The sequence below is a fragment of the Dipteris shenzhenensis genome, chromosome 21 (assembly GCF_047967505.1).
Source record: "Dipteris shenzhenensis isolate YYH24624 ecotype China chromosome 21, Dip_SZ_1.0, whole genome shotgun sequence".
Lineage (NCBI taxonomy): Eukaryota > Viridiplantae > Streptophyta > Polypodiopsida > Gleicheniales > Dipteridaceae > Dipteris > Dipteris shenzhenensis.
This window is the reverse complement of record NC_141616.1, coordinates 38234816-38249368: the sequence shown is the minus strand read 5'-3', so window position 1 is coordinate 38249368 and position 14553 is coordinate 38234816. Positions and strand designations below refer to the sequence as shown.

At 43.5% G+C, this 14553-nt stretch overlaps 1 protein-coding gene across 3 annotated transcripts in view; it reads right to left on the bottom strand.

Moving 5' to 3' along the window:
- LOC147888822 (uncharacterized) overlaps positions 1 to 14553 on the bottom strand; it is a 30346-nt gene that overhangs the window by 3550 nt on the left and 12243 nt on the right. For 2 of the 3 annotated variants that reach the window (XM_087392723.1, XM_087392724.1), the window contains exon 2: positions 611 to 634. The exons of the other annotated variant lie outside the window; for it this stretch is intronic. In XM_087392723.1, coding sequence (XP_087248849.1) covers positions 611 to 634 — 24 coding nt within the window. The remainder of the gene's footprint in view (positions 1 to 610; positions 635 to 14553) is intronic. 3 annotated transcript variants of the gene reach the window in all.

Below are 14553 nucleotides of genomic sequence, written 5' to 3'. Positions count from 1 at the left end.
GTACAAAAGCCACTGTGTAGTTTAACTCCAGACATGCCCAAACTGAACACTTAGAGAGAGAATTGCACTTTGAAAGTCAATGTAAATAGCTCCATCATGCATAGCAGGACTAGTTACAAGGGACAGCTCCATCAATGATGTTGACATCACTGCATCGTTATGTGTTCTTGCACATGCATACATATAATCATATTTGTCACACGAGCAGAAAGAAATGTTCAAAATGCTCACATGAGAGAGGTTCCAACGTTCTTAACATGTCTCTCAGAATCAAAAGTTCTGCCATCAGCAGAGCAAGGCGAACTGACAGCACTGAGTTAATTTGAAAGCCTTCATTCAGAATCCAAGGACAGAACAGAATGGATCTAAGGCACACATTTGTAGTCAGTCTCTATAAATTTCCTTAAACAATGACAAGCCTTGCAAAATCTCCACCATGGGTGCAACTTGCAGATGAAACCCTTGCAATGTTGACAAATCCCAATAACTTGAAACACACGGCACCTCTTACACAATCTCTCAGCCAAGAGCACAGTAATCCTGACAAAGTAGCTTGGATAAAGCTTTCCAGAAAACATATACAGTTCCCAAACATAGTTGACATGTCTACCTGCAGATTGAGTGTCGCCAACACCTGCCCAAGAAAAACACACAGCACGTGTTATAAACCATATTGCGAGACAAATGGTCCATAAACAAGCATCAACATACATGAAGAAAAAATATTGATTGGCAATCTAGAGGTATCGAATAAACGATGAAGTGATCTAAGCTACAAGGATCTGTGGAATGGACTGCACCAAGATTGAAGCATCCATTAGCTAAGCCTACTCAATATTTCAATAAGACACCATAGTGGGGACAATAGGAAACACTGCAAAATCTTACAAGAATATTATGCCCATGAAGTAGCAGTCTCTACCATTCTCATACAAATCACTAGGACGTTACCTACCATTGATATACCTTGATCAGAGTGAAATACACTGGCTATAAAAGGAAGTTGCGCGAGCAAAGAAGAGGCACTTCATCTCCTATTAGCCTCTCATGTACCATTTCCTTGTTGCTAGATGCTCCCTTTCTCCCCACATGAGCCCTCCAACCTTTCCTCATGCCACCATTCTCTCTGCTTCCCCATGACACCATGCTTCCTCCCCCTTCCTTGTGCAATTGTAGCGGGCAAGGTGCCTGGAATACTCTCACTAAATTGTGCCCATCCTAATCACTAGCGCGGAAGAGTGGAATGTAGAGAGACGAGAGAGAGAGAGAGAGAGAGAGAGAGAGAGAGAGAGAGAGTCAGTCTATTAATGTCCACGGGAGAAAGTACCTACATAGAAAGCATAAATATAGCTGGTCATACATCAGTTTAAGACTGAGAGTCTTTTTGGTTTAGATTTAAACTCTTTAATAAGTGCTATTCCCTCACGATAAAATGCCCATTTAACATCCTTCCTGGCAGCCTTAACCTTGGCTAATTCCATTGCCTTATCCTTAAGTTGAGTTCTTTGGCTATCCATATCTTAGTCCCTTTCAGCTTATGAGATTGTCGTAGAACCCTTATTAGGATCATCAGGATTGTCATCTGCGTCAGCTGTCCAATCAATAGTAGGAATGGATGCTTTGACACATGTAAAGGTATTATTGAATGAATCCACTTCTTTATACCATCCATCTGGGAGCCCCCCAGAGCATTATCCTTTTTAGCTGCATGTTCTTTAATCTCTTCTTGAACATCAGCTTTGTTTTCCTTTGCATCAAACTCCACAATCACTTCTTGATTGGCTCTCTGCACTTCAGTTTAGACTAGATTCTTGACTGCAGAGATCAGTTGAAGAGTAGGGGGGGAAGCATTGTGAGACTTACAACCTCTTCAATAATTGCCTTCTTACCAGGTCGTTCCAAAACTTGGATTCGAGCTAATGCATCTGCCAGTTGCATCCGCAATTCTCGCACTTGATCCTGTAGGAAGCAAATCTGTTCGTGATACCCAATAATGGGTCGGTCAAAACAACCACCTCGTTCATACATGTGCGCATTTAGGGAAGGAGTCCTTGCTGCAACTAAGGCGTATCGAGATCTACTGCTAGAGGTTCTTGGAGTGGAGGGGGTTTTTGACGAAGAGGCTAAGCTAGGCCATTCTTTGCTGGCCATATCTACTATACCCCCTGGCTAAGCTAACCACCTAGTTGAGCTGGGGGTTCAGCTCATGAAACCGGCCTCTAATCACTCAGAGGGCAATGATCACAACCATCAACCATTGCATGATCACCATTTCGCATTTACCCATTTGTTCACAAACAAAACCACTGAAAAAGGGATGGAGGCTAGAATGCCCCTGCTCAACAAGCATAGACAAGTGCACCCCATTGGCCCCAAACACCGTGGCGCCCCTTTCAGTATTTCTTTATATTTCACAATGAAATAATTACAAGTTGCATTTGGGAGACCTTCCCTGCAACTCAGCACGCAGCCCCAATTCTCTGAGCCTTCACAAGGCTTTCAAGCATAGAACACCATCACATAAGTGCACTTAACCCATAGGCTCAATCCAAAGGCATTCTCTTTTCCGAGTGCAATTCCATTGGCTGTCCAGATGCAATCACACTGCACCCCAACTGCACTCTCTTTGAGTGGTTTCCAGACGACATTCACAAAGCTTTTCAAAGCTCCAAAATAAAATCAACAAAGTACCCAACCAAAGAATGACTAATGTAGCACTGCCTGGGCACCTGTGAACCAAGAAAGAGGCAGCACACGAGGCCAACCAATAGCTTATGGCAAAAAGAAATTGCAACAGCAAAATCACAACTCACCAAGCCCAGAAAACTCGAACCAAGTCCTCAATCGCCAAGAGGACATAGTAGCCAATGCCCAATTGCATTCTCAACCAAAGAGAAGTGCAAAGGCATGAAGAAAGAGCATTTACAAGAGCCGACCGGGAAGAATTCCACTGAAAAATGCGAAAAGAAGCACTTCTGTCGCGAAGAAGTGGGGGTTCTTGGGCTCAAAAGAAGCGTGCTTCAGAGAGGAATGCATTGAGAAGGTTTTGGAGAACTTTCATCGCCGAAAAGTCCTCCAAAACTGAGAAAAAACAGTCAACCAACGCGTGGGACCACTCGAAGTTGAGAATGCCCAATTGCATTCTCAACCAAAGAGAAGTGCAAAGGCATGAAGAAAGAGCATTTACAAGAGCCGACCGGGAAGAATTCCACTGAAAAATGCGAAAAGAAGCACTTCTGTCGCGAAGAAGTGGGGGTTCTTGGGCTCAAAAGAAGCGTGCTTCAGAGAGGAATGCATTGAGAAGGTTTTGGAGAACTTTCATCGCCGAAAAGTCCTCCAAAACTGAGAAAAAACAGTCAACCAACGCGTGGGACCACTCGAAATTCAACAAAAAGCTGTAGCTTTGGAAGAGGAGAGGCCCAGGAGGCCGTAGAAGCAAAAAGGTCTAGAAAAGGCCACTTTTGCAAATTCGACCAGAAAAAGAAGTGGTCAACTCTGCCCGTTCTACCAAACGCACGGAGGGAAAAGCATATCACTGTGAAGGAGACCAAGAGGACATAGTAGCCAATGCCCAATTGCATTCTCAGCCAAAGAGGAGTGCAAAGGCATGAAGAAAGAGCATTTACAAGAGCCGATCAGCAAGAATTCCACTGAAAAATGCGAAAAGAAGCACTTCTGTCGCGAAGAAGTGGGAGTTCTTAGGCTCAAAAGAAGCGTGCTTCAGAGAAGAATGCATTGACAAGGTTTTGGAGAAGTTTCATCACCGAAAAGTCCTCCAAAACTGAGAAAAACCAGCAACCAGCGCGTGGGACCACTCGAAATTCAGCTGGATAGCTTTGCAAGAGGAGAGGCCCAGGAGGCTGTAGAAGCAAAAAGGTCCAAGAAAAGCCACTTTCGCAAATTCGACTAACAAAAGAAGTACTTAGCTCTGCCCGTTCTACCAAACGCACGGAGGAAAAAGCATATCACTGCGAAGGAGAGGTAGAGGGAAAGCCATCGAGGAATCCAAATGGAAGTCGAGAAATCCAAACGGTGAGGAGTTATGAAGAAAAACGGAATTCAGTTGAAGGAAGCTGAGAAACCAGTCCAAAATCTCAACAAAGGGAGAAGATGAGAGAGAAAACCACACATGAGAATTTTAGAAGGCCCAAGAAGGTCCAGGAATGGCAAAGGAGCATGTAGAAGCACTTCTGTCGCAAAGAAGTGGGAGTTCTTAGGCTCAAAAGAAGCGTGCTTCAGAGAAGAATGCATTGACAAGGTTTTGGAGAAGTTTCATCGCCAAAAAGTCCTCCAAAACTGAGAAAAACCAGCAACCAGTGCGTGCGACCACTCGAAATTCAGCTGGATAGCTTTGCAAGAGGAGAGGCCCACGAGGCTGTAGAAGCAAAAAGGTCCAAGAAAAGCCACTTTCGCAAATTCGACCAACACAAGAAGTACTTAGCTCTGCCCGTTCTACCAAACGCACGGAGGGAAAAGCATATCACTGCTAAGGAGAGGCAGAGAGGAAGCCATCGAGGAATCCAAACGGAAGTCGAGGAATCCAAACGATGAGGAGTTATGAAGAAAAACGGAATTCAGTTGAAGGAAGTTGAGAAACCAGTCCAAAATCTCAACAAAGGGAGAAGATGAGAGAGAAAACCACACATGTGAAGTTTAGAAGGCCCAAGAAGGTCCAGGAATGGCAAAGGAGCATGTAGAAGGCACTAGAGCCACCTGGAACTCTAGGGGGCACTACAGGTACATGGCCCTCTAGGAGGCCCATTAAAAATGCCAACAACTACTCTTTTAATTCCTTGGAATGCCTTTGGACCTAGGAATTAATTACGCTTATGTGCTAGGCATCATGCCGCGTTTAATTACACATTATTAAGCCCACGCTTGGACTTTTAAAACCAAAGTTGTCACAGTCTTGTAGTACATAAAAGTACTTAGAATTGCACGCCCCCGTGACATACCCCTCTCTTGAAACAACCAACCACAGTTTGTTGCCCCAAAATGCAAAAGCGAGCATGAAATATACCATGAAAGAGTATACAAGAAAGCCGCAGCTATAGTATACAGAGACAATGAAAATATGGCTAGGAGAGGCATGCATCCATTCATATACACTGCTCAAAATCTATGTGATTCTCGGCGATCAATAGTCAAGATGCATCAATATCATGAAGTCTCACAGCAGAAATACTATCAGCTCAGTATCTCGGATGAAACATACAAAGTCATCAAGCGACCTCATGAAATCACGGTGAGCCCGTCTGTACTAAGGGAGTGGGGATGCTACCCCCGTCTCGAACACCAAGTAATGCTCCAGACGCTCGCTCTGCTGAACTACCTGTAGGAGCCCAGACCGGAGTCAGCCTCTAATTGAAAAGCATCAAGGTAAAGCTGCAATATCCCAAGTGAATCTTCTAGTTCACCTTCCTCCATCCATTTTGCATCGAGTGATGGGTAATTTTGTAATTTTACCAAGTAGCGACGAATAACTTTACCCTTAAGCTTTCTATCTTTGTATGCCAGAATCTGCTCTGGGACCAGAGTCGACTCTATTTGGAAAGCATCAAGGTAAAGCTGCAATATCCCAAGTGAATCTGCAGACTGCCAATTCACCTTCCTCCATCCATTTCGCATGGAGTGATGGGTAATTTTGTAATTTTACCAAGTAGCAACGGATAACTTTACCCTTGAGCTTTCTATCTCTGTGTGCCAGAATCTACTCTGGGACCCGAAGTTTATCATGTTCTTCAACTTCAGGCTGTACCTCATCAGGTAAATCCTCGGGAACATCTCCATGATATTGCTTTAACAAGCTCGCATGAAAGGCATTATGTATCTTACAATGCGGAGGTAACTTCAGCCTGTAAGCTACCTCGTTTATCTTTTCAGAAACCTGGAAAGAACCATAGTAACACATTTCCTTGCCTTTCTTATTTTTCAGCCTTGCCTTCTGAAAACGCAGCAAAACCCAATCACCTTCTATGAATACCAATTCCCTGCGGTGCTTATCTGCTGCTCTTTTCTGCTTATCTTGACTTCTTTGCAAGACATATTTGATCTTCTTGTAAGCCTCTTCAAGGCTTTTTACAAAACGATCAGCTTCGAAGATTCTCTTTTGTATGCAAAATGGGAGGTATCTTCCTAGCACCTTCCACTATTTCAAAAGGTGCTTTACCTGTGGATGTGTGCACCGTATTATTGTAAGCATATTCCAGCAAAGGCAAATAATGCTCCCATTTGCTTTTGTGGTCTGAGACACAGCATTTAAACATATCCAGGATGGTAGAGTTTTCTTGCTCTGATTGTCCATCAGACTGAGGGTGAAAAGATGACGAAAAATTCAGCGTAGTGCCCATATTTTCGAACAGCCCTCTCCAAAAGAGGCTGGTCATCCTCGGATCTCTATCACTGATTATGGATTCAAGATTCCATGATACTTGAAGACATGCTGCAGAAACAATTTGGCCATTTAATATGCTATAATTTTCTTTCTTACTGGCACAAAGTGGGCTTGTTTGCTAAACCTACAAATTATTGTCCACAGCCCATCATGTCTAGTAGGAGTACGTGGAAGATCAAACACAAAATCCATAGCTATGCTTTGCCATGGTCTATCCGGAATTGGCCAAGGGTGTAACAACCTAGGTGCCTTCTACTTGTCAAACTTTGCTTTCTGAAAAACCATGCATGTTCTCACATATTCTTCCACATCTTTCCTCAAAGATAGCCAATAAAAGTATTGCTCCACTGCTGTACTTCCCCTATGTCCTGCATATTATGAAGCATGACTTTCCATTATGACTTTCTGTCACATCTGATCAGTGACACAGAGTCGTCCATGCATCAAAATGAAACCCTCTTTCAACATATAGTGATATGCCTTTGACCATCAGAAAGCTGATCATAAATAGTTGAAAAATCAGCATCATAAACATACTGATCTTTCATCACATCTAACACATTGTTTTAAGCAATGCTCACTGCTGAAACACTGGGTTTCTTGGAGACTGCTTCAGGCTGCGGTTTCCTGGAAAGTGCATCAGCCACAACATTTTTGTTACCCGGCACATGTACAATTTGAAAATGAAACATTGAGAGGAAGTTAGCCCATCTCATGTGCTTTTCAGATAATTTTCTTTGCGTGAGAAAATATCTAAGTAGCTGATGATCTGTCTGCACATAAAAATCAGCTCCAAGAAGGTAATGTTTCCATGTGGTCAAAGCAAGTATCACTGCTAACATTTCCTTCTCGTATTTCTGCAAGTACAATTCAGCATCTTTGAGAACTCTACTCTCATATGCAACCACTCTGCCATCCTGCATCAAAGTGCCTCCTATGCTATTCCCACATGCATCACAAGTTACAGCAAAGGGTTTTACAAGATCTGGCAAGATAATAACGGATTCAGAACACAACTTTTGCTTCAAGTACAATTCAGCATCTTTGAGAACTCTACTCTCATATGCAACCACTCTGCCATCCTGCATCAAAGTTCCTCCTATGCTGTTCCCACATGCATCACAAGTTACAGCAAAGGGTTTTACAACATCTGGCAAGATAATAACGGGTTCAGAACACAACTTTTGCTTCAGCTCTTCAAAAGCTGCATTTTGCTTTAGTCCCCACCGAAACGGTACAGCTTTCTTTTGTAAAGCATACAAGGGAGAAGCAATTTCTGCAAAGTACTTTATAAACCTCCGATAGTATGAACAACAACCGAAGGAAGCTCCTAACGTCATGCAGATTTTTCAGAATTGGCCAACTCCTTATGGCCTCAACTCTTGTTAGGATCCATCTTGACTCCATCCTTTGACACTATATGACCGAGAAAATGAATCTCATGCATAAAGAACTCACTTTTCTTGGTGTTTATTAACAGCTTGTGTCTTTTTAACTCTTAAAACACAATAGTGAGGTGTTTCCTGTGCTCCTGCTCATTTTTAGAGAACACAATGATGTCATCGAAGAAAGTGCCCACAAACTTTTTGTGTGCTCTAAAAATTATATCCATCATTCCATTGAAAGTGGCGGGTGCATTAGTGAAACCAAAAGGCATCACAAGGAACTCATATAAGCCAAATGAAGTGCAAAAGGCAGTCTTGAAGACATCTTCACTGTACGATGTGATGGTATCGACTTTTAAGGTCAAACGGCTAAACGTTGAGGAACTTTCCAACCGATCTAATATATCATCAATGCGTGGGATTGGAAAACGGTTCTTAATTGTGACTTTATTCAAAGCCCTATAATCAATACACATTCTCTAACTGCCATCCTCCTTTTGCACAAGCAACACAAGGGAACAGTAAGGAGAATTACTTGGCTGTATTAATCCCTTTTCCAAGAGTTCTCTTCCTATTTTGCCTTACTAACACGATAGGGAGATATATTAGGCGGTGAGCTTCCTGGAATTATATCAATTTGATGATCCTCGAGCCTCTTGGGAGGTAATTCTTGAGGAAGTGCATCTGAGAAACAATTCTGAAAATCTGAAATAAAAGCAACCCTTTTTCTATCTAAAGCAGAAAGAGTAGAGCCTTCCTGAACTAGTTGGCTGTCCTCTTTGACAAAAATCAAGTACGCTGACATATGATGCTTTATTACATTGGAAATACAAGAAGCTGAAACTACAGGGATGGACTCCCCTTTCAACTTTACATCAAGTACATGATTTTTGCCTCTATGAGTTAAAGAAATCTTCTTGTTTCTCATCTGCACATCAGCCCCCACCCTGTACATCCAAGGCATCCCAAGCAAAGCATCACACTCTCGCAAAGGCATACTGTAGAAGTCCTCTGTATCCTAATTTCCCTAAATATGCATCCTCAACTTGCCACTGATAGGAGTGACAAGTGTGTTAAGTTCAGGGTTGGCCATGTCACACATGCCTAATGGCCCCATTTCCTCAGGCTTGATGCCAAGCCTTCCTGCCATATCAGGAGTTATGAAATTCGCCTTTGCCCCAGAATCAAAAAAAAACAAACAATTCTAATATCTGATTTTTCCCCATGCTCTGCACATCTCAGTCTTTTTCGTTTCCTCTTCATCATGTGCATGTGGCAAACTCCCAATCACATCTGGAAGAAGTCCTGTGGAAGGTTTAGGCCTTTTGCTCTTCCGATCAGCCTGTTTATCATCATTCTTATCATCATCTGACCTGTCTCTTTTCTTGAATGGGCAATCATAAGAGCGGTGTCCCTCTCCTTTGCATATAAAACATTTGTTTTGCTCCATGAGTGACTTTTTCTCTTCATCAGATAACTTGGTACAGGGCTGTTTATTAGGCTGTCCACGCCTTTGGCCAGCTTTGAATTGGGCTTTTCCTCCCTTTTGAAGCGGTCGTTTGCCATAATTTTTATTTTCAGATTTGATGTCCTTCTTATCCTGGTGTTTGGCAACCCGTTTGCTGTCTTCTTTCTTGCTGCATAAAGCTCAAATTCTTCTCCTGCATCCATGCATCGACTCACTGCTAGAGCTAGTATCACCGTTGAGCGGAGTTGTAGCTTCATGTGTGGCCTGCTCAAAAAGCATTTGTTGTGCTCCCTGCAACTGTACACTAGTTGGATCATTAAGGCTTTCCTGCCTTCTCCTTTCACGAGTTGTGGAGCTCTCTTGCTCATGGGTACTCACCATGTTATGGCTGTAATATTCATCTATCAAAAAGTGCAGCAAAGATATCCTTCCACCAAACTACCGAGGCGAGTGTGGTATCCCGGCAATGGAACCAATGAAACCAGCCTCTAATCACTCAGATGGCAGTGGAAATAGCTAAATCTTTTATTACTTCAAAACTTATTTACAGTTCACAAAGCATATATCACAACCATTAACCATTGCATGATCACCATTTGGCATTTACCCATTTGTTCACAAACAAAACCACTGAAAAAGGGATGGAGGCCAGAATGCCCCTGCTCAACAAGCATAGACAAGTGCACCCCATTGGCCCCAAACACCGTGGCGCCCCTTTCAGTATTTCTTTATATTTCACAGTGAAATGATTACAAGTTGCATCTCGGAGACCTTCCCTGCAACTGAGCACGCAACCCCAATTCACTGAGCCTTCGCAAGGCTTTCAAGCATAGAACACCATCACATACGTGCACTTAACCCATAGGCTCAATCCAAAGGCATTCTCTTTTCCGAGTGCAATTCCATTGGCTGTCCAGATGCAATCACACTGCACCCCAGCTGCACTCTCTTTGGGTGGTTTCCAGATGGCATTCACAAAGCTTTTCAAAGCTCCAAAATAAAATCAACAAAGTACCCAACCAAAGAATGACTCATGTAGCACTGCCTGGGCACCTGTGAACCAAGAAAGAGGCGGCACACCAGGCCGACCAATAGCTTATGACAAAAAGAAATTGCAGCAACAAAATCACAACTCACCAAGCCCTAAAAACTCGAACCAAGTCCTCAATCACCAAGAGGACATAGTAGCCAATGCCCAATTGCATTCTCAGTCAAAGAGAAGTGCAAAGGCATGAAGAAAGAGCATTTACAAGAGCCGACTCTAAGAAAAACTATTGCTCAGGTTAAATTGACTTGTCAAGATCTCACTGAACTCAGTCACTTTCGTCCTTTGTCCTTGCATGAGCAAACAACACTATGCCAAGCTAAACATTGTCTCCAAATCAACGATCACAGAAAACTTGCTAAATGGGAGACCAGAGCAAGATAAAGAGCTTTCAAAGATAAACTGCTCTTCCAAACAATTTTTTAAAAGCTTGCATCAGAAGAGATTAAAAACAAACATTTGCAGCGGGCTTATGCCTGATGGTTCATGGACTACATCACGGTCACAGCTTGATTCTGTCTCTGTACATTATTTCTCTCAGCAATTTGGTTATGCAGATCTCCCCTCATAGCAGGTTTTGTCTGCAAGAAATTTACTTTTACAGCATGTTTCTCCTATTATCTCCACTACTCAAGCTTTGGAATTGGAGGAACCTTTTACTGAAAGGGAATTGTCACATGCAATCAAATCCTGTGGTAGATGGAAATCTCCAGAATGAGATAGTCTTACAATTGAGTTTTTTTTAGAATATTGGCCTCTTTTGAAGCATACTTTGCTGCATATGGTGAATTCTGCTTGGCAAAATCAAAAAATGCCAGACACATGGAAGAGAGGTCTTGTTAAACTCCTTCCAAAAAAGCAAATCTGTGAATCTTTGGCTGATTGGAGACCTATCATGCTTATGCCAATTATTTACAAATTTACTAGCAAAATGATTGTTGATCGGATAAAAGGTTATTTGCATGATGGGTTGCATCTTGCACAATATGGTTTTGTTCCTCGTAGACATATCATAGATAATATTGCTAATGCCTATGTTGGAATAGAATATGCCAAATATATGCAACGGGATGTTTTGCTATTGCAAGTTGATATTGCCAAAGCTTTTGATACTGTTCAATGCAAGTTATCAATTGGCTATATCAAGATAGTAAAGCTGCCTGCATACTTTCAAGGCATATTTCTACAACCTAGACTCTTGGTTGTTCTGTTCGGCAAGGCTGTCCCCTCAGTGCTTTACTACTTGCCATAGCCACTCATCCTGTTGGGGTAAAGGCACATTGCCACCCTTTTGTTAAAGTTATGACACCTATGACTGTCTTAAGACAGTCATAGGGTGAAAGCCTAATCCTAATAAAACCTATGAGTTTAAGACAGTCATAGGGTGAAAGCCTAATCCTAATAAAACCTATGAGTTTGTGGTGTGGCTCAACACTTCACACCCACACTTTTGTGTCTCCCCCTCTTTCTCTCTCTCTCCTTCGTTTCCACTCCCTCACTCTTTCCCTCACAACTGGTATCAGAGCCTCTACCCCTCCCTCTCCACTCCGCTCTACCCCTCCCTCTACCCCTTCCTCTCCCCTCGGGCATCGCACCCTACAGCAGCGGACAACTGCAGCGCGCGCGGGCAGAGCAGGGCAGTGTGCGCGAGCAGAGCAGGGCAGCGTGCAGGCAGCGCGCGCGGGTAGAGCAGAGCAACGCGCAGTCGACGCGCACAGGCAGAGCGGGGCAACGCGGGGCAGCGCGCACACGCAGCAGCAGCTAGTAGCTGTGCACCGCACAGCACCGACGGCCGCAGGTACAGGCAGCCCTTCGTACAAACAGGTACGACCGTCCGTACCAACCGTACGGATGCCATACAAGCAGCCGTACCGTACGGACGCTGCGTCAGGAAAGTACAAGGTTCAGGTCTTTTTTTTTTCTGGGATTTCGTGCCCTTGCAAGTACAGGGTACAGCAAGTACCCTGCACAGATACAGCAGGTACAGGAGGCACATTTGTTTTTTGAGGGAAGAAGGAAAAGAGAGAGCACTCTGCTCTTCATTCCCGGTTGTTCAGTTCTCAAAACTGTGTGTTGGAGGTACAGCAAGTACCCTCGTGTCCCTCGTGCTTGAGGTGACTAGTGCCACAGTGTGTGGTGGTTGCACAGTTATTTTGCTTCGGGAAGGTCAAATGCCTTGATTTTGCAGAGGGCTTTTATGCTTTTGCTGAGTGCAAATCTCAGCTTTTGGGTGACAATTTCAAAGGGCTTTTGCCTGGAAGTTTATGCAGTGTATGCCTTGAGGCAGTGTGGAGCCAGGGTGCCCACATTGGTCTTGTTTCCGCAGTGTATTCAGTGACCTTTCTTGCAGGTCACATTCTGTGTACGACACCTTGAAAAATCTCAATTGAGCCACGCTTGGCCAGGGCGCATCGAGTTTACTCGGTCCCTAACTGTCCATCATTGACAGTGCTCAAAAGATTTTCTCTTCAGTGTTTGTACGTTGGGATCTGTGTTGTTACTGTGTACACAGGGCCATTTATGCATTACATTGTAAGGTGAAAGTGCCAGGAGAGCGCTGTATTTTGTATGCTACCTCAGTGTTGAGGTGTTTTTCACTTGGTACAATTGTCAAATCAAGGGGCTTTTGCCCAGATTTTGCTTGTGAGCACTTGAGTTACTGTTTGAGACCTTCAGATGCCTTTTATCCCCTTGTCAGAAGGGTGATTGCTTGGGATTTGTCCCATTCTTTGTTGCAGGTTTGTGACAGGCTGAGGTGTTTGGAACCTCTTTCAGTGGACAAAACAGTGTATGACAAGTGGTTTATGCATATAAAATCAGTGCAATACCTCATCTGAGGTGGGAGAAGTGTCCAGGACAGCAGTGTTTTGTGCTTCGTCAGCTGATGATGCACTAATAAAGCACTTGTGGAACAGTTGCAGCATTCTGAAGTTACTGTTTTATGCCTATTTGAGCACGGTACAGTGTGTCAGAAGGTACAGTGACTGGAGAGAAAATTTTTCTGTTTTGCTGCAGATTTTTTGACAGTAAAAACAGCACTATTGTGAGTGCTCCTGGCTCTTGATAGAGCAGTTTTTCTGAGAAATCAGAATTTTATTTAGTCATTTTTTGACTTACAGGGAGTCAGATACTTTCCTTATCTGATATGGCATCAAGGGGAAGTGAATCTTCAATTCTGAACATAAAGAAATTGGAAGGGGCACACAATTATGCATTATGGGCAGAACAGTGTTTGAATGTACTTCTGCTAAAGAAGATTTCTAAGCCCATAAGGGTGAAGGGTGTCAAGCCATCTGGGATGTCAGATGATGAGTGGGAGGAGCTTGATTTGTCTGCTAGGGCTGCTATCATGCTCACTCTCAGTGATTCTCTTGTGTTCAATGTTCAGGCTGAAAAGACTTCTTATGGCCTATGGCAGAGGCTAGAAGAGTTGTATGCCCAAAAGAGCTCAGCCAGTAAGGTTTATTGGTTGAAGAAGCTTGTCGACCTTCGCATGAAGGAAGGTACAGCTATGACCTCACACTTGAGTGAGTTCAATGCCATCTTTACACAGCTTATTGCACAGGGATTGAACCTTGATGAGGAGTTCAAGGCTACTTTCTTGTTGTGTACCCTCCCTGAGAGTTGGGACACTTTCAAGACCACTCTGTCAAATTCAAATGTCACTCTTATGTATGCTGATGTGGAGAGCTCTCTCCTTATGGAGGAGATGAGCAGGAAGAATAATATGGGCAGCAAGTCTTCCAATGCTTTGCAGGTACAGGAAAGAGGTAGGACTCAGCAGAAGGGGAGATCTGCTGGCAAGTCCAAGTCCCGCAGTCAGTCCCGTGGCAAGGGACATGTGAAGTCTAAGTGCTTCAAGTTTATACGGGATCAGAAAGCCAAGAAGGCTGAGACAAAGGATGCAGGCAGTGGAAGCAAAGGCAAAGGCAAGGCCAAGGCAGATGACTTGGATGCACTGAATGTTGCAGCAGAGGACAGTGAAAGTGATAGACATGATGTTTTATGCTCTTCTGCTGTAATTGCACATACATTGGTTATTGATGGCCATGACATGCACACCTGGCTCTTGGATTCAGGTGCTTCTTTTCATGTTACTCCTCATAGGAAGTGGTTTACTTCCTACACAGGTACTCATGGAGTTGTTCACCTTGGGAACAACTATGCATGTCAGATTGCAGGGATTGGCAGTATACAAATAGTATTCCATGATGGACGCACATTTATGCTTGATGGTGTTCGCCATGTGCCGCAAATCAAG